Here is a 20000-nt window from a genome sequence, read left to right as displayed (position 1 = left end):
GTGAACAAGGAGGTGGAGTATTTGAAAGCCGAACTTCGAGACCAAGACAAGAGATTGTCAGAGCTTTCGAAGGCGAAACTCTCTGATTCTTCCCTAACAGTAGTGACAAAATCCAATGGCGCCAAATCGTGCAAAAGCCAACTAGAAATTTTTAAAGAGGATAATGATAGATTACGCTGTGAAAATGAATTTTTAACTAGAGAAATAAGTGAGTGGAGGCACGGTAACACAGATTTGGACGAACTACGACAACGGGTTCATTCGTGTGAAAACGAAGCTTCGCGGGCAAGAGAAACAATTTCTTGTATGAAAGAGGAAAGGAAGCGTTTAAAAACAGAAAAGATGAATTTACTGCAGCAAATGAAGCAAGTTTATGGAATATTGGAAATAAAGGAGGCGGAACTGCGAGAATTTATACAAAATTATGAAAAACGGATGTCAGAAGGTGAAGAAATGGTGAGGCACCTGGAAAGCGAAAAGGGAATTTGGGAACAAGAACGAACTGATCTCGTCAAGGAATCGGAGCGCTTAAAATTTCAGTTAACAGCGAAAGATGATCAGTTAAAAGAACTGGAAACGGAACTTTTAGAGATGAGACAAAATTTGTCGGTATTGCAATCTTCGCTTCGAGAAAACAATTCACAAAAACAACTGACCTTCCAATCGAACTATTCGCTAGATCTGAAATCTCCAGGAGGGCAGCGCAAAACGAACGCAGGGAACAAAACGAAGACAGACTCCTCTCAGGATTTTAGAGATTTACCGGGATCACTTCTTAAAAATAGTGGTGAGTATTGGCTTCATTTTATTTTTAAAAATGTGTCTGCAAACAGTATTTTTGTTGACCACACATTGTGCGATCGAGACTGTTGTGTAAAAAAGACCGATGATTTAGACGTGCTATGATTTGGTCAACATTCCATATAGAAAATCATTTTGTAGAAGAAACACAAAACACACGCAGACACAGCAGAGAGGGACGCAGCATAAGTAAAACCCAATGTTAATATTGCGTTACTATTTGACCGTACATATTCCAGACTATTGATTTCACAAGTGTTTGCTTTGTCAATCACGCCCACTTACCAAACGTCATTTACCACCCCAATGAACTTCAGGCCCCAGTTGTTCAAACGATGGATAGCGCTATCCAGTGGATAAATCACTGTCCCGTGGATAAACACTAGCAAAACCGATTGAGTTATCCAGTGGATAGTGATTTGTCTGGCAGATAGCGCTATCCATCGTTTGAACAACTGGGGCCAGGTAAAGCATATTATGTAGGAATAGAGATTTTTTGCTGTCTGATTTAATAACCGGGTTTCTTTTCTGTTTTGTTTTTGTTTTGTTGAACCATCTCATTTACGGGTTTTACGTAATTAATTTAGGTTTTCATTGCTTTCCTTCCCTTCAGTGTTGCCAAATAAATTCTTGTTGTGACAACAGAAATCGGCTGAATGTTTACACTGTACAATGTACATGATATATAAAGTACAGTGTATTTATCATCTTTGAATATCTGCTCTCTCGTTGGCATGTGTATGGCATATTGTAAACAATTTCGCAGCAGATCTGTAAAACACGGTCACAAATTTAAGATGCCTTTGTGGTACTGGAACAAACAACCTAATATGACTGATTAATTTGTTCGTTTCAAAGGTAGTTTGTTTTGGAATTACCAATTCACTGAAAAAGCGATGCTGTTTTCATAATCCTTAATTCGAAAGGCTTAGACATTTAAATTGTCCTCTTCTATCGAGCTTGATTATGAGCTGTGAAAAGAAACCTTATTTCTTCTGTGACATAACTGCTACACACATGAATTACTTTGCTTAACATTTTGCCACTGTTTTGAGGATACCACATACAGTGTAGTTTATTACATAGATACTGTAGGGTAAATCGGAATTGTGTAAGCGTATATAATTATTAGCTCTCGAGTTCTTTTCTGACCATATTGTTATGTGACAGTTAATGTCAAATTACCTTGTTACCTCTTAAATTATCCTGCTACACACAGGGATGAAATACATGTAGCTTTCTTTCAGTCAGTCAAAAGTCTTTGCCTCACCTACTGGATGAACATACTGTACATAATTTATTTTCCGGCAAAATGTTAACTTGCAATTGGAACCCCGATAGAACAGAACATGAAAATCTCATATTCAGAATGTAGAGCAGCTTCATTGGTTGAATGATGTGATGTAACAGTCATTTTATTACGTTCATATTATCACTAAGAAGAGGATAAATGTGACCTCATACGGGAAAACGTACATTAACGTTTAATGGTCTAAAGCGTCATTTAGCCATTAGCCATCGTCAGTCAGCCGTTAGTAATCCATTAGTCAATGTTAGACGGTGTCATCAAACTGTTAGACGGTTTCACCAAACCGTTAGACTGTTGCACCAAACCGTTAGTAGTATGGATAAAGCGTTAGTAGTTACCTTGTAACCGTTAGAAAAATGTAGCATTCGTTAGTTCAGTTAGCCGTTAGAAGGACCGTAACTGTTACAGTGCTTTTGGATCGGAGGACTCAAATACCACTTGTAGTAACTTACTTGTGTCATGTGATGCTGCCTCTTAATTGCGTATATTATTCTTTGTCCAGTAACATCAGAAAGAAAACTTGGTTCTAGCCAGCATTATCTTCATAAAGACAAGTGTGAGAATAAACTGAATAAAAGCCAAACACTTGCCGCTATTTCTTCCGCCACCCCGGCCCCAGATTGTATTTTCTTTACGAAGCATTGAGATGACTACGAATGTGTTCTATGAACTGTTACCCTAAAAAGTTATATAAAATTATCTTTTAGGAATAACTGACCAAAATAGATCAATCCTGGCAACAAAAGGTGGAGGGCAAAGACAAATCATGAAGTCATGCAAATGCTTTAAATAGAAAGAGCGAGTTAATAAGTGTGATAGTGATCTGGCTGCGTGGCTATCGCCTGAATTCAAAAATAAATTTTTATTACCGGTAATCGCAGTAATGAGTCCAGCAGAGCTTGAGTAAAGAAGTCGCTCGTAAAATCATTCGCTGTTTCAGTGCTACAATAATGTTTTCATTGCACCCACTGATTTATTATGAAAAACCAACAAAAGGGATCGCTAGCACAGTATGCAAATAAATTGGTCTCAAGTCCCAGTCCTTTTGTCAAACGAAACATTTCCATGACAACATAACATTGCGAAATATGTTGGAAGTGCGGAGTTTAGTTTTAATTCACAACGTGATGGCCGAGATTGAACACGAAAGAGAAGATTTTGAGGAAGTAGTGGAAAAAGTGAAGAAATTTCTGCGAGATAGCTGTGGTTGTACTCTTGGTCCAAAGAACAGTCCAAGTTCCTTACAGTTTACTGAAGAAACAGTGTTGTTTAATTTAAACAACTGCCTTGAATTGTCGAGTGCTGAGCTTGATCTTGTGATTTTAACCTGTATCCAGGCATTCACCCGAGCTTAGTTCATTGGATGTAAAAGGAGTCCTCGCTGCTCAGTTTATTACCAGTCAAAACCAATTTTCAAGGACATGTTTTTGTGCTTTTACAGTGTCAGCTACTCTAGATTTCGTCGACTTAAATACGAGAAACACGGTATCTCCCTATGGCAACATGGCAACACAAGGCGACTCCCAACTGTAGTGAATAAATGTTTTTGGATTTTATGTATTCTAGTTATTTCGTCAAACCCTGTGAAGGCCTTTAATTCTGCGTGGCTTACTTCATGAAAACGGGCAGTGCGCTCGGAGGTATTCAAGAGCTTTTGACGGGCATAACTACTTTCTGGTTACCATTAATTCCCATAGATCATCTCCTATGAAAACTAAGAAAAATATCTAATTCATTACGATTATCTAAAAAAAAGTAAATGCCAGTGGCTTCCACGAAATCTGGAACTTGAATATTATCGAGCTGGTCATTTCCAGCGAGCTTTTTTCTTCAGGATCGGTGTCATCATTCGCGCCTTGGCTTGTCACCGTCTTCTTCGCCACTTTTAAAGCCATCTGAATCAAAATTGCTATCACTAGTATCCCCTCTTCTTACAGGAAAACCATAAAAGCTCCCTTTATCCTCCGAATCCTAAAAAAAGTAGGGATATTCCCATCATTTGATGCGTTACCTCATGCATCAGCCGTTGTTTTCATCTAATTTGGTGTGATCGCGCGATCGAAAGGACGAAAGGCCAGACCTCGTTTGTCGAGTCTCTTATCAGCTGTCAAAATATGCTCACAAGACGACAAATGATTGGTTAATTATCCTCCTAAATCTCCATAACAACAAAAAAAATACAGATTCACCAAGGGGGAGTGAGTGGAGGCCTAAGATCAAGCCGCCATGATTGTTTGTTGCCGGTTACGATAATTCAGGGTTCGTCACGCGCGGCCAGTTACGGCTGGTTTGAATGTTGATGGGTTTAAAATCTGCAACACTTAATTATTTATCGTTCGCCTGTTAGGCTTACGCTTCAACTTTACTTTCGTTTTTCGGATAAATGGCTTCCTCCAACAGTTAAAAGCTTTCAGGTATTCTATTCACTAACCGTCTAACGCCTCTAGCCATTCACTAGCTGACCATTTTAATGCTTTAGCATACCGTTAGGTACCATTAGCTTCCATTACCCGTCCGTTAGTTTGCCGTTAGTTTTGTCCGTTTAACGTTAAAACGTTAATGTACGTTTTCTCGTGTGAGGTCACAAATGCATTCTAAACAATATTCAAATAATAATAATTATTCTGGGACATGTGATGTCATCAGGCACTCAGTATTTTAAAAGAAACTGACACAGTTGTCCGTCATGTATGTGTTGTAGTTCAATTTTATCCCCCGTTTTAGTGTTTTTTACCCTGGAGCAGAGTCTCCAGCAAACGAACGACAGGAAGAGGAAAGGAGACTGCAGAAATCATGAATCTTTCCCATTTTAGCATTCGTGGCGGTTGCCAAGAAACACTCTCGTTTCCAGTTAGAATACTAAATTAACCGTATTACTGGCGACTAAATCAAAAATTCAGGCAAAATTGATTCGCAATCAATCAACAAGGTATTTTTGAAAAATAACACTCGCCATTTAACTTAACACAACCCAGGTGAAAATTTTCAAATGATCTTTAAGTATCTTTAAAGATCTTCATAAAGATCTTTATGGATCCTAATAAAAATCTTAGAAAAGATCCTCAAAATTCCTTGCCAAGATCCTCAAAATTCTTGCCAAAATCCTTGAGGATCTTTAAGGATCTTCAAAGCTTTTAAAAGATCTTTTGAGGGTCTTGTTAAGATCTTTGTGGATCTTTCCGGAATGTTACCAACTTGGAGGAATTTCAAAGATCCTCAAGGATCTTCATTATTTTAAAAGATCCTTTGATGATCTTGTTAAGATCTTTGTGGATCTTTACTAATCTTACCAAAGACTTTAAAGGATCTTCAATAACAGACAACTTTTTTAAAAGACATGTTTCGGCATGCTTATGCCATCATCAGTTTAATGAGTTCCTAAGTTTGAACAGTTATAAAGTCTACAGGTAGATGAAAAAATTATTACAACATGACGTAATACAAAAGCGGGTACTATTTACAGCGTGACACCAAACATCAAGGTGTAAACTAAAACGGAATTAGCACCAACATTGCCTTATCCTCTTTAGGTGAGGTATTGTCAGCAATTCCTTGCACTGGGCAAGCATTTACATTGTAAAAGAAATGAAATATGGCAAGGATTTGCAGTAAATCGAAAAATTGAAATAACCGCCATTGATCTGGTGTGAGCCAGCAATTTTTGGTGCTGGCCAACTGCTGACCAGAGCAGTTTAATTTGTGATTTACGCATGCACTGCGGGCCTATTGCCACCGTGGACTTACACTCTTAACCCGGTGACGTTGTGTAGTGCACTTATAATTACAGGGATTTCCAGTTTCTCTTTTTCTTTTTTAACAAAAAAAATTCTTCTCACCACGCAGTCTAGTTTAGCTACCCTGTATCAAAGGATGTCTCATAACTGTGACCTATTGTCTTAGTAATGCCATTTGAGGATTTGAGTTGCAAACCTTGCAAATTGACCTCTAATCTCAGTCTTGTGGTTTTACTACAAATCTACCCAAGGAAGGCATAGACTGAGGATATTACATGGCCATGCGGGGATACAAAATTTCTTTTTGATGTGTTTAAAAGTATTTGTCATTGAGCACAGCGAACAAGTGAAATATTTCAAAATGAGAAGAGAAATGTTGTATCTTCCAAGTTGTCATGTAATGATCTGTTTATTATTTATAATGTTGCATGTCAAATTATACCTTCCAGGTCAATTTGTTTCAACCTACATGTAGGTAAATTCATTTCAACTGTGGTTAAAATATTTTCAACCTGGGTTATTATGAACTGCTTAAAAACGGGTTTTTCAATTTTTTCACTTACCGCCTCTCCCTTTCCTTCCCTTTTTCTTTACTACCTCTTCCTTACATTGATCTATTACGTAAGGACTGTGTAACTCCTCTTGAGCTTCCATGTAGCATTCGATGTCCAAGATTACGTCTCCTCTGCACTAACCACTAAGCCATCAAATCAGCAACTGAAATTCGCTGGATGTTTTTTCTACCAATGACATTAAGCTATTTTCATGGCAACCGCCATTTCGCACATGCCTTAGTGACACAAAGTGAGCATTCGATGTCCAAGATTATGTCTCCTCTGAGCTACCCACTAAGCCATTGAATCAGCAACTGAAATTCCCTGGATATTTTTTCTACCAATGACGTTAAGCTATTTCCAAGCCTTCATGGCAACTGCCATTTCGCACATGCATAAATGACACAAAGTTAGACTTAAAAAAGTTCTTCTCATCCACAGTTATAAGGCCACCGATAGAATTTTATGAAGAAGTTCAAGGGTGGCAAAATTTATCTAGTGAACAAGAGCGATAAATGCTCTGAGTCTCCAGTGCAACAAAAAGTAAAAATTGTTAGCAAGAACCAAAATGGGTTCTTGATTCTAAGGACAAATCATGATCAACAGGGACAACAAATACTGTACGATTAAGTTACGTCACTATGCAAAATAAACCAGGAACACGGTATTTTGTCTAATATTAATCACAACAAAGCACCTTGACCTGATCAACTGCCTTCCCGTATTTTGCGAGATTGTTCAGAGGAACTGTCAACACCTTTGGCACTCTTATTTAATTCATCGTTAAGATCTGGTGTGATGCCAAAGTTATGGAAATCTGCCAACATTACTCCCATGAACAAAGGTGACAAAAAGAATTGGAAAATTATAGATCCATCTCACTACTACCAATTCCCGCAAAAGGGAATTTGATATGATCATATTTTCCCCTATTTAACTGAGTAGCAGCATGTCTTTATCAAGGGTAGGTCATGTGTGACGCAACTGATCGTGACCTATTATCACTAGGCCAAGGCCCTTGATGACGGCTGTCAAGTGGACGACTGGATTTTTCTAAGGGTTTTGATAGTGTCTCACTCAGTTTTGTTAAAAAAGTCATGCAACTTTGGGCATTCTGGATCTCTTCTTCGATGGTGTGATAGTTATATTTAACAGATAGAAGGCAGAGAGGGTTAATAAGCAAGTTTCGTATTCCCGGCCGTACTGGGGCGAGTGCACCATAGCGAGGCTAATGCAGGCAAAAATTTTTCACGGCAAAGAAACAAATTTAACTTTCCAGCTTTATGTTGTCAAGACATTTACATGTATCAAGATAATTAAAAATATCCAAGTTTATGAAAACAGCCGTAATCTTGCCGATAAAATGGTGCCTAATTTCGTCCAAATGAGAGTTCCGGAGTTGAAAACGTGCGGCGCGATGAACTTTTGGATTTGTGCGGTACTCATGAACTTGCCATTGAAATCATCGATGAACAAGTGGATCAGAACGATATTTCTGCGAAGCTGATAACGGACGAAGAACTATTAGCGATCCCTATTCGCTTCATTCGGACTGGACAACAGATTTTTCGCTGTTATCGAATTACACCTGGGGCGACATGTATGCATATTTAATCATAAAAGAGGGATATGACCACGAAAATTTAAAAGCTTACAAATCATTGGAAGGATATAGATTATGCTGGGATGGACATGTGCAAAGCCTCCAAACCAACAAATCGCTTATTTGTGGATGCCACCTGATAAAGTTCAGTGTGAAACCAACCGAATGAGAGAGAACTCAGATAGACAATAAGCCAAGCTATGATGGCTGGCTACTTATAAAGCAAAGTGGTTCAGTTCATTCAGCTCATTGTCCCTGCATAGGACCATTGGGAGGAAGACAAAACTCGTGCAAGGCACGAACAAAAACTAGAGCGTGTCAACCCAACCGTCATTGTCAACAAAAACGAAGAAATAAATAAAAGATGGGTTGTAAATGTGTCAGACTGTGACCTGGAAGCCAATGAGGTATCGCTCCTCAGAAAAGGAATGAAGTTCGCAGTCACTCCTAGAAGTGTGCTGGTTAAGGAGATCCTAACCGCTGTGGAGCAGGGAATATCGAACCTACCACGAGACGCCAAGGATGAAGTGTAACATCATGAATGCAAAAGCGCCAAAAACTTGCAACTTGAGCCAAGGTGAGCGACGGGCGATGACAACAACAACAACAATATTTATTAACTCACACTTATACTAATTACAAAGGATTGTTATATACATTACAAGTTAATTAAAGAGAATACGGGTAATTAGGAAAAATCTCAAAGAAAACGATAGCATTCTCGTTCTTCCTGCTGACAAGGAAATGCGACTGTGGTGATGAATAAACTAGACGCAATCCAGTTTCTAGCACTACCAATTTGCTACAAAGGAAGTTAGGAGAACTAAAAAATCGGGGAACCTAACAGAGAAAGAGTACTTTAAAATCAAACCCAGTGATCCTGTGCCAGCTGCCTTTTAGGGACTTCCAAAAGTGCATAAAGTTCAGTTAACAGTAAAAGACGACCACTACACCTTGGCCAGTCCGTCCACACCGATACCCCTTAGACCTATCAATAGCAGTATCGGGTCCCCTACGTTTCCAAACTTGTATTTGGCGAATTTGCTCAGCCCCCTACATTCAGATCATGGCTACACGATAAAGAACTCAAAGGAATTTGCAGATTTCGTACAGACCCAGACAGTCAGACCGGATGAGGAAATTGTATCTTTCGACGTCATATCCCTGTTCACCTTGATTCCTGTCAATCTAGGAAAGACAAGACAAAACTGACCAAAAATCAAATTGTAGAGCTGACGAAAATCGTACTGCACAACAGCTTCTTTTCATATGAAGGGACTCTGTATCACCAAAGTTTTGGCTGCGCTATGGGCTCACCCGTGAGCGTAGTCATCGCCGACCTGGTAATGGAACACGTCGAGGTTCAGGCTTTGTCAACATTCACGGCTTCCCCCTGCTGGTGGTTCAATTTCCATCGTCATCTTAATGCAGTCAACCCGCACATCCAGTTCAGTACAGTACATGTAGAGCACATCACACCCATGGACGGTAAACCCACCATCGCGTTCCTGGATACTAATGTATCCACCCTCCCCAATGGTGAGGTTAAGGTGCAAGTCTATCGAAAAGCCACCCATACCAACACATACTTGGCATTTCATGCACACCACCCTGCACAACATAAGAGATCAGTCGTCAGCACGTTGATGCACCGCGCGAATACCATACCTTCTAGCGAGGCCCTGAGAACAGAGGAAACATCCCATATTCAGGACAGCCAAGGTCTTGCGCCTGGTATTGGTTGTCAAACGCTCTTTATCGACAATACCCGACTTTTAGCTGTTATTTCTTTGCTACAAAGTATTTATCTGGAATAATACGGAAAACAAACGCTTGTCTATTATGTCTGCTGTTTATTTTGATACTTGCCTTGCGTTTATTTTGCTTTGTTAGCGTACAGCACCAAGACAAACTTGGTGGAATCAGAAAATTTTTCGTCCGGCGCGTTACATTTTTATCCGAAACATCGCACTTTAAACATCGTTTCTATCGTTTGTATCATTTCAAACTTTCTATCGTTCGTTTGGTTCGCGCCATCTATCGTTTGAAAGGATGGAAAGAAAACGTTTAAAGCATTTCGAAGGTTTCAAAGGTTTCGAGCCTTTCAAAGTTTGTACTTTGCGTGAGAGAATTAGTCACGTACTGAGTAAAAATTATCATGTACTAGGCAACCAAACTTTGTTCAGTGAAGTAGAACGAGGTAATTGTTTTGTTTTGGCGCTTTTCACGGCTTTGCAATTTTCAAAACTGGAATTTTAGCGTGTATTTTGGGTTATGTACGAAAGAAATATTTCAACGAAGGAAACCAAGTGTTTTACAAACCGTCCAAACGATTCAAACGAAACGAACCAAACGAACCAAACCACACATCAAACCATTTGAACGCTAAGCCAAACGAAAATTTCAATTTTGGCGTGATGGTTAGTGCAAAAACTAGTAGCGTAACGCTAGTTCCACCACTATTACTCTAAAAGTACTCACTGTCTGTGGATGAAGGTTTCCCAGGGTATTGTCCAACTAATGTGCACCTAGAAAGAAAATATTTACGCAAACATCTCAATCGCGTTCACTGCTGTTTTTCTCGCTGATTTCAAGTGCGCGTTTTATATTTTGTTGTTAATTGAAAACAAAGATATTTTGAAGCTTTCTTTTTAGCAGCTAAATGCACATGAAATTTACTTTCCATTTCTGTTTTTAGATTATTACAGTAATGTTGTAATCTTAAATTCCAGGGCTTTATTTAGCGTTACGTATTTTGGAATGGCCTTGACCACCAATACCGTGCACAAGGCCCCTGCAGGTCAATGGATATCCCACCAAATTTATTGAGAATGCTGCCCAACCAAGGTCTGGCCCACAAAGCCGCCATCCTGACCTTGCTGGCCTTGCCGTGGTACCCTATGTTGAAGGGGTATTGGACAGGGTAAAACGCACACTGCAACATTTTAACATAGAGACTGCTTTTAAGCCCATACGCACACTTGCTTCTGTCTTCAAAAAACCGAAGGACCGTCCATCGGAAGAAAAAATAGCAGGCATCGTTTACAAGGTTGAATGTAAAGACTGTGATTTTTTAGGAAAATTATAAAATTCATTTTATGAATTAAAATCTATTTCAGTTCTGATGGTGCCTTTAGACATGTGGGGGCTGCTCTCATAAACCTTGAAGAAACTCTTCGTGAGAACAGTGTGGTTACATGTACAGGGTTAAAGTGTATGTGGGAAAAGAAAAGAAGAACACGTGAAGTAGTGACACCTGTCGAAAAGATGGATTTTACCAGGGCCACTATTGGGAAAAAAAAGAAAGGTACATGTAAACCAAAAGCAACCATCTTTGATCCACGGCCAAGTTACATGGCACAAACAAATCCTACTCTTGAATTTCAAAGCCTTATTCTTTTAAAAGGTGCAGCAAGTGCAGTGGGTTTGCATGTTATGGCTGAGCCACAATTGGAGGAGGCAGTTGAAGATCAAGAGAATCTGGATGTTCATTCTGATACACAGACACCCCAAGACACCCCAACATGAGCCATACAGCATTGAAAATCTCTCACCATTACGTGAAGGAGCCACTTTGCAACAAATCAAGGATGCTTGTGTGGCTGTTAAAAGAAAAATCAGTTTTTCAGATGATGAAATAGTTATTGTTGAAAAAAAAAAACAGATTACGAAGTAAATGTGCAGATTGGTATCGCTTTAAGAAGGGGTGCATTTCTGCCTCAAAATAGAAAAGAGTTGCCAGTCTTAAACCCACTACTTCCCCAACTAAGGCTTTAAAAGAAGTAATGGGCTACTCAGACATACCACGGACAACTGCTATGAGAGAGGGCGTAGAAAAAGAAGAAGAAATTGCACAAGTTTTCATTTCAGAGATGAGCAAGAAAGGTTTCAGTGGTGTATCCTTGGAGGAGTGTGGATTTTTCATCAGCAGGTCCCATGGTTATCTTGGAGCATCTCCGGACAGAATAATTTATTTACCGACCCAGAGTGACCCAGGAGTGTTGTAAATGAAATACGTTCAAGTTAAGCCAGGACAAACCCTTCTTTTAGACGTGCTTGTTAAGCAATCAGTCTGCACAGAAAATGAATCCAGTTTAATTCTCAACAAGAATCATAAATATTTCTACCAATTATGTCATCAGATGTTTTGTACCACATACAAATGGGGTTACTTTATGGCATATGGTACAAATAAGGAGTTCTTCATGCAGCACGTACATTTAACATATGAAGAAAACATCTGGAAACCAATCCTTCTAAAACTAACTGGGTTCTATGAAGAAGTAATGCTCCCTGAGTATTTCCAAGAGTTAAATTTGGTTTACCCCGAACAAAACTGTATGGGTTCAGGGTTTTGTAACTATGTTTAACTGTACAATATGACACACTAACTTGTTTGGCATAAGCTGATTAGCAGTTAAAGTGCACATTCGGTAGCCAGAAACAGTTCTGGTCAAGCTGAAAAAAAAATATCAGCAACTGTCAAAATGCTATTTTTTTTATTCTAGATCTGATTGATTTTCGTAAAATAACCTGTAACTGTTCTGCGGAGCATTACAGTGTAACTGGTACTCTTCATGTTGAAAATCATTTCTCGAAGTGTTCATGGCTATTTTCTCTCAGATGTAAGGAAACATCAGACATTGCTAGAAAACTTCGACATCTATTCTGGATGGTGCAATTTCGGTCAAAGTTTTAATCTGACAAAGGAAAATAATTTGTGAGTAAAGTGTTGACAGACTTTCACTGCAAACACAACGTTCGCATTGTGAAAAAAGAATGGTGGCATGAGCAAATAGAGCAACGAATGATAACCTTAAATTAAAGTTCGCGGTTAAATTAAAGAAAAGGAAATAAGGAAAATAATTTGTGAGTGAAGTGTTGACAGACTTTCGCTGCAAACACAACGTTCGCATTGTGAAAAAAGAATGGTGACACGGGCAAATAGAACAACTAACGGTAACCTTTGCGGTTTAATTAAAGAAAAGAACTTGTCACCAAACCACTGGTGTCATTTTCTTGGACAAACTGCGTGTAAAAAAAAAACATTACCATTCACATAACCATTGCCACAATGCCATATGCATGGTTCAGAATCCCTCAGAGAAAAGAAATCAAAAGGCCACAAATGAGTCAACAAGTCACAGCTACATTAATACAGAGCAGATGGTCAATAATTTAAAAAAATGGATGACCCAGACACTGAAGGAGAATGGTTTCTGACCGCAGACTGCAGACTAACCCTAATTAAATCACATGCAGTTATTGAAAGCTAACTGTTTTAAAATGGGTTCTTAGATTTAAATACTGTTTATCAGGCTTTGAAATGGTTGCTAATAGACTTAAATACTGCTTTTTTAAGTTATTAGCTCTATTCACCTGAAGGTGAAGATCAACAGCAACAAGAAGTTCAAACTTCAGGATTATGTGATGCTGAAAATTAATAAAATGGACAAGGAAATGCCCCTTCATCCAAATATGCTACACTCTTAAGTTGCAGAACTTGAAGGGGATTATGCCAAAAAAGGAAAAATAGCAGTTTCAGTTTAATTAATAACTACATACATTTGGACAAACAGACTCAGCAAAAACAACAATTACTGTTAAAACAGCAGCAACAACAAAAACCCAAACATTTTATTTGATCATTAATTAAAAAAAAAAATGGGTGTATTATGCTTATGTTTTAGTTTATCTTTAGTGAAAAGATTGCCCCCCCCCCCCCAAAAAAAAAAAGCTACATTGTTTAGAGATCCACACATTCAAACATGCAATCACCAAAATACGTCAAGAAGGAATACATGTGTTCAGTGAGTGAAACAAACATCACTTTTTTGTTCTGTAAGGTTTTCTATTACATGTGTTTTAGCAGCTTTCTCCCAAGCAGTCAGATGTTTTAGAAAAATGTGAAAGAATTAATACTACTAAAATGAGCACAGTTCACAATGAGTGGTTAAAAATGTAAGAACTAGTTTTGTCATGATCCAGATGTGACACTACTTATAACTAGTATGGTGGCTTGACCATTGATGAAAGAAACAATGAAGGTGCTTCGAGGCGCTAATAAAATGTTACAACTGTTTGTAAAGACAGTAAAAAGTTTAACAGAGATTCAGGCTTTTAGCCAGGCGGCCGTCCAGCCGTCCAAAGGACGGCCAGTTCTCAGAAATGGGAGATTTTCGACGGCCTGTTTTGGGCGGCCATTTACGAGCTTCTGTGCTTAATGTAAATAAAACAGTGTCTATAAATTAATAACACATACATTTCTTTTTGCTCTCAAGAGTTGTTTTAGTGTTGCTGTCGTATTTTTCTTCTATATTAAAACTTTTTTAGCGAGTTTCCTTTCTGTTTTGATCAATTGAATCAAAGTTGAGCAAAGCGATTTCACAGGCAAAGCCACTGTTCAGTGATATTGACTTACCAAGTCGTCCCCAGGCTACTTTGCCGGCTGCTATAAATTAGTACACACGTTGGTGATTATTTATGAGGATATGAGTCAAAGATCATGCGCCTTCCAACTCGGTAAGACGATCTCACGGCTGCAAATGTTATTGTAATCGCTTGATTGTATTCTGCTCTGTTCAAGCGAAATCTGGCGGGCATTACAACAAAATAGCCATTTGGTGTAATAACATGTCCAATCATCGTAATATTGCTTTAGGAATACTAATAGTAGGTGAATAGTTAAAGATTGTAGACCAGAATGCAGTTCGACCAACAAAGCCACGCATATCTGTTCTTTCGTGTAAATCATGGCTTGACAACTTCAATTTTCAATCACTCTTCATAACAACTGGAGTTCCTATCCGAAATATAATTCAATGTTAAACAAGGTAAGTTGAGGAAAGGATAGCTTAGTAAAATTATCAAAGAAAAACAGCGGTTTAATAGGTAAATTGAAAGACGTTTACAGCTGTCAGAATCGCGGAAATCACGTCTAAGAGGCTTCAATTTTTCAAAATTTCCTGGGGGAGCATGCCCCTAAACTCCCCTAGGAGGGGGGTTAGGGTTAGGCTGCAGGCGTCATGCTACGTGGGCCAAAGGCCCACATAAAATTTGGACTCCCACTTTCAAAATCCTGGCTAAAAGCCTGCAGAGATTGTAATCTATAATAAGCAAAATATTGTAGACTAACTCAATGCGAACAGAAAGAGAACAAGTACAGGAAAGTACAGCTGGTCTGCTCTAGTAGACTATCTGTAGCCATAAACAAAGTGTATTATTGTGAGGTAAGGGAAATTAACAGACTTTTAAGCTAAGACATTCACATGTCATACAGCAAAATAATGCAAATGCAAGCCAATGACATCACTGAATTTGAAGTCTGCACAGTCTCAAGGATAAATTACAACTTATAACTGGGCAGTGCTACTTAAAGTACATACCATAATTTCTGGCCGATTACCCACACCGGCCCATAACCCACACCCCAAAGCCAAAATAAAATAATATCCATTAAGCCTTCAAAAGACTTACGGGTAAGGTAGAATTTAAAAGTAAGCTCATCTTATTCAGAAGCATGCAGTCATGTGTACCAGTCAAAACAAAACTTTATGCAGAGTTCTTCATTCATTTTAATGACTGCAACTTTACCATGTCTGAAAACTAAAAAGTAACCCAAATGATTGCATGTATACAAATTATTTTAACTATATACCTTTATGCAAATTGCAGTGAGCTACATGTTCATGTAAGAACTAAATAGTTCATTAAAATCTTGTTTTGAGCATAACACTGTTACTAAAACATGGACATTGGTGCATAAAACAAGATGAAGTGGATAGATTTTTATCATTGAGCCATCCATTAGAATGTACATGTAGTAGATTATGATTGTGTCTTCTCATGGAACTTGATTCTAATGTTAAATTTATACCTTTTTTTCCACTTTAGTCTCCTTACAGAATATTGTTGATCCCTCACTGGATTCTGCTTCCTTAAATTCGCAGTCAGATGTGAGTCAAGCAGTTATTTCTTCTGAACAGGAAGTGTTTGAACTTGGTGTTCGTAACAACTTGGAAGTATCAAACTCAGGAAAAAAGACAAAAATACGCTCCTCTTCACTCTCAAGGTTTTTCTCGAAAGGAAAACAGAGGAGAGTTGAGTACACTCCTGTTATTCAAGGTGAGACATGGATCATGATCTGATAGTTTTCACTTTATCTGCAATGAAACTTGGAAAAAAAAAAAGGATTTATGCAGTTTTTTTTTGGTTGCAGCAGCACTTTTTAGTTTTTGGCGATTTCAGCATTCCAATGCGAATGCCAATTAAGGCCAACAGGAAAACACTGGTTCCTATCTATCTAAGTCGTGTTGGCCAGTATCAGTACCTGGAAGGGTGTCCAACTAGAATACCCTGTAGGACAGAAGTCTGCCATTTGCAGCATTTGCCTTGCTTCACTGCGGACAAGTTAAATACATGTACCAGTATCAGTCCTGGTTGTTACCATACCATGCATAAGTGGATTAAGTTTGTGCTAGTACTAGACCCTGCAGTCCTGAGGTTTCTTTCTCTAGGTTCTCTAGGTTACATACTTTCATTGTATATCTCCCTTGGCATGATGTTCCTTCCACATGTTAGAGTTGTATTCAATAAATGTTGGTGTAAAATGTGTCCCTTGTTAAATAAAGTGTTCTCTAAAAAATGAAATAGACGAATGCTTTGTTTATGGTGGAAGTGCACTTTAACTATCAAGCTAGTTCATAGGCACCCCACTCTTTAAAATAATCTGAAAGAAACTAAGTATTCAAACTGAACAGAAACATGAAGAAGAACAGCAGCTGGCAGGAGGCAAGCAGTTGGCTATTTACAACGCATAGTAGAGTTGAATCCAGGACAATCAGAAACAACTCCAAACCAGAGCTTAATTAGAACATGATTTGAACCCGGGGCAACCGTATGCAAACCCACCATTCTAACCACTAGACCATGCCACCTCCTCCTCTTGTGACCAAATGTCAACTTACAAACATTGTTGAATTTTCAGTATCCACTTAGCACAGCTTGTTAAAAATAATTATTGCTTTTAGTAACTGAATATTTAGATATCAACAATGTGGATCACATCCCAGCCAGCAGTAGTATTGCTGAGAAGACACGAGTGTGGCAAATGCACAAAGACATCCCTATGGTGTGTTGGAAAGCAAACATGGTCTTAGCTTGGCTGGAAGTTGAATGCCACATGTCTATGTATTCACAGATGTGTTATGAAAACATCAAGAGCGGCAAGGTGCTTTTGGAACTTACTGACTCTGAGCTAGAGGTTGGACTTGGAATTAAAAACATCATGCACCGACGAAAACTCAGACTAGCTATAGAGGAATATAGGGAACCTGCTGCTAGGTGAGTTTAGTGGTATTGTTTGTTAATACACCAAATGCTGTCATATACTGAAAAAAAAATTGTTTGCATGATAATTTTCGGTACAAACACTAGTTCAATTGGGCCCAAGTATTAAACACAAACCACCCACCCCCCTCCCCCCTCCTCCTTCTTCCTCCTCCTTCTTCCTCCTCCATACAGGACTCAAAGTTTGCGACCACCTGGTCGCACATGCGACTAGATTTTTAATTGCGCGCCTAAAAAATCATGTGTGGTCGCACCTGCGCGCCTAAAAGTCCTGGAGTTTAGTGCGACTGAGCTCATCGCCACTCAACTCTGCTGTTGCCTGACCATCCTTATGTACTTCAACCAGTCAGACACGAAACGGAAGCTTGAAATAATAAATTCAATCGATTTTAAAACAATGAACTATATAGAGGAGAATCAAGTCTGATGTAAGAAGCAGCCTCCACGTGTCGACAACAGAAGACCTAATCTGCATCAGTATGGAAGGACCAGAATTAGAAGCTTTTGACCCAACACCGGCAGTTGTCAGGTGGTTTAACAGTGGTCAGAGATCAGGGCATCCTAACTTTGCTTACAGAAGATGGCCAGATGAATTAATTTCAGTTGCTGATTCATGGGACTCACCAGATTGCGAATGATCGCGTTGATGTTGTATTAACGACGTGGTTCTACGTCTAAGTCTGTATCAGCTTTAAACCAAAAGTGTATTACTTTTGCAAATCAAAATTAAATGAAACTTGTGAGCAGTAAACTGACAGTGTTAATGCTAAGTTCAAAAGGAACTCGGAATGCAGATTTTTCTGTTGTCTTGAACGTACCATGAAGTGTAATACCGGTACTACGTGAAATTGAGAAGGTTACGGTAATTTAAAAAACACATAACAGTATTATTGTTATCTCCAACGTACAGTAAGAGCCTGAAAGTCGAAACAAACACAGGGATCATTCAAAATAAAAGATAATGCAAATAAATGATTACTTACACAACATCTGAAGTTTTCTGATTTTTTGGTTCCACCATTATTTTAAGCTGTGTTCCTAAAATTCTTAGCTGTGCGCCTTAATTTTTGGCAGTGCGCCTAGAAATTTACGCCTGGTAGCACAAGTGCTCCCAAAGCCAAAAATAAACTTTGAGCCCTGCCATTCCTTATGGACTGGAGCCACTTTTTTTATTAATGACATAGAAGATAAGAGTCATACCGCATTTACCCGTGTATAAGTCGACCTTTTATGGCCTGAAAAGAAGCTCCAAAAATCACCCTCGACTTATACATGGGTTAAAGATTTTGAGGCAAGTTCCAGCTAAGTAATTTATTCAAAATTAACATAATAATGATTTTTGTCTTGGGCATAACGAACGCGGTGGACAAAAGCCGACAAAAGACTTCAAAATGAATGTAAGCAATTCCAGTTGAAATGAAAAAGGATTTGTCCAAATCTAAATGTTGAAGATACTCACAAGCACAAATATGAAATAGACACTGGAAATTTTCGTTTTCCAAAGGCGGAAAGCTCTAAAAGGCATTTCTGTTTCTTCAAATGAGCGCGATCGTTCAACGGCTTAGTAACCTGGCGCAATACCTTGTGTGCATGCAAGCTATTGTCACTCGTGTTGCGTGCAAATGCTGGTTGGTAAGGATTGTTTTTTTATTCTTTATACAAACTTGGCTGATTTAAATGCATTTGCAAACTTCGTATTGTTTAGTTTATGACTTTTGTTTTGTTTGTCATGTGAGAAATTATAAGTCAAGGACCAATTAAACCTTGCACATTTTCGCATCGTTCGCAAGTTATTTTCAAAGATTGACTCCCGTTTCTGTGATGTTGTGCTTATCCTCTAAAGCCCTTTATCGTTGAACAACGAAACAGGTTAGTTTGAGGTTTTCGTGTTCGATTTTCTGAGAACTTCAAGGACAAAATGCCCGCATATACAACAACTGCTGAACCACCAAACTATTTATAAGCGCTTGAGGCCCTGATTTTTTGTGTATCCACATTTCCAGAAATCAAAGAATACAAGACTATTGTCCCAGCAACATTTAACAAAGAAATTAAGAAATTGCTTTTTTTGCCATCAAAAATGGGGGGTCGACTTATACACGGGTAAATACGGTAATTATTGAAATGGAGGTCCTATTTCTTAACTCTTTATAACTGGATTAATAGTTGTAAACAAGGTCTACTGTTGAACGGCATGGTGCTAGTAATTGTAAGGAAGACCCTATCTTTACATACAATTATTGCTTTTAGGAAGTACCCAGAGATTTCATCAATAGATCATCTTTGGGTATCCCATGTGTGGATTAAAGATCTGGGACTGAGACAGTATTCCTCTGCATTTGAATCTGAGATGATTGATGGCAGACTGTTGAATGTTCTAACAAAAAAGGATATGGAAAAATTTCTTAATGTCAACAGAAAATTCCATCAGGTATCACACACTCTTACTACATGTATTTTCATGCTACTGCAGAATTGCAAACCATGCTACCTTAATCTTCAGTTAAAAATATCTAGGAATCATTTGTTTTCATCATTAACTCAGATGCATTAATCTAAAAGGGTGCCAGCCTTTGGGAACAGGGCGGGTGTAGTGAGATCAGTCACCTTCTACCAATGTGGCCTGGGTTTGATTCCCAGACTCAATGCCT

At 38.6% G+C, this 20000-nt stretch overlaps 1 protein-coding gene across 2 annotated transcripts in view; it reads left to right on the top strand.

The window, feature by feature from the left end:
- Positions 1-20000, top strand: part of LOC137997337 (kazrin-like) — a 52353-nt gene that overhangs the window by 356 nt on the left and 31997 nt on the right. For both annotated transcript variants that reach the window (XM_068843273.1, XM_068843272.1), the window contains exons 1-4: positions 1-787; positions 15895-16125; positions 17031-17343; positions 19600-19780. The exon at positions 1-787 is cut by the window's left edge and continues 356 nt beyond it. In XM_068843273.1, coding sequence (XP_068699374.1) covers positions 1-787; positions 15895-16125; positions 17031-17343; positions 19600-19780 — 1512 coding nt within the window. The remainder of the gene's footprint in view (positions 788-15894; positions 16126-17030; positions 17344-19599; positions 19781-20000) is intronic.

Source organism: Montipora foliosa, chromosome 3 (assembly GCF_036669935.1).
Source record: "Montipora foliosa isolate CH-2021 chromosome 3, ASM3666993v2, whole genome shotgun sequence".
NCBI classification, from domain to species: Eukaryota; Metazoa; Cnidaria; class Anthozoa; order Scleractinia; family Acroporidae; genus Montipora; species Montipora foliosa.
Note: the sequence above shows the minus strand (reverse complement) of the source record. Positions and strands in the feature narration are given on the sequence as shown.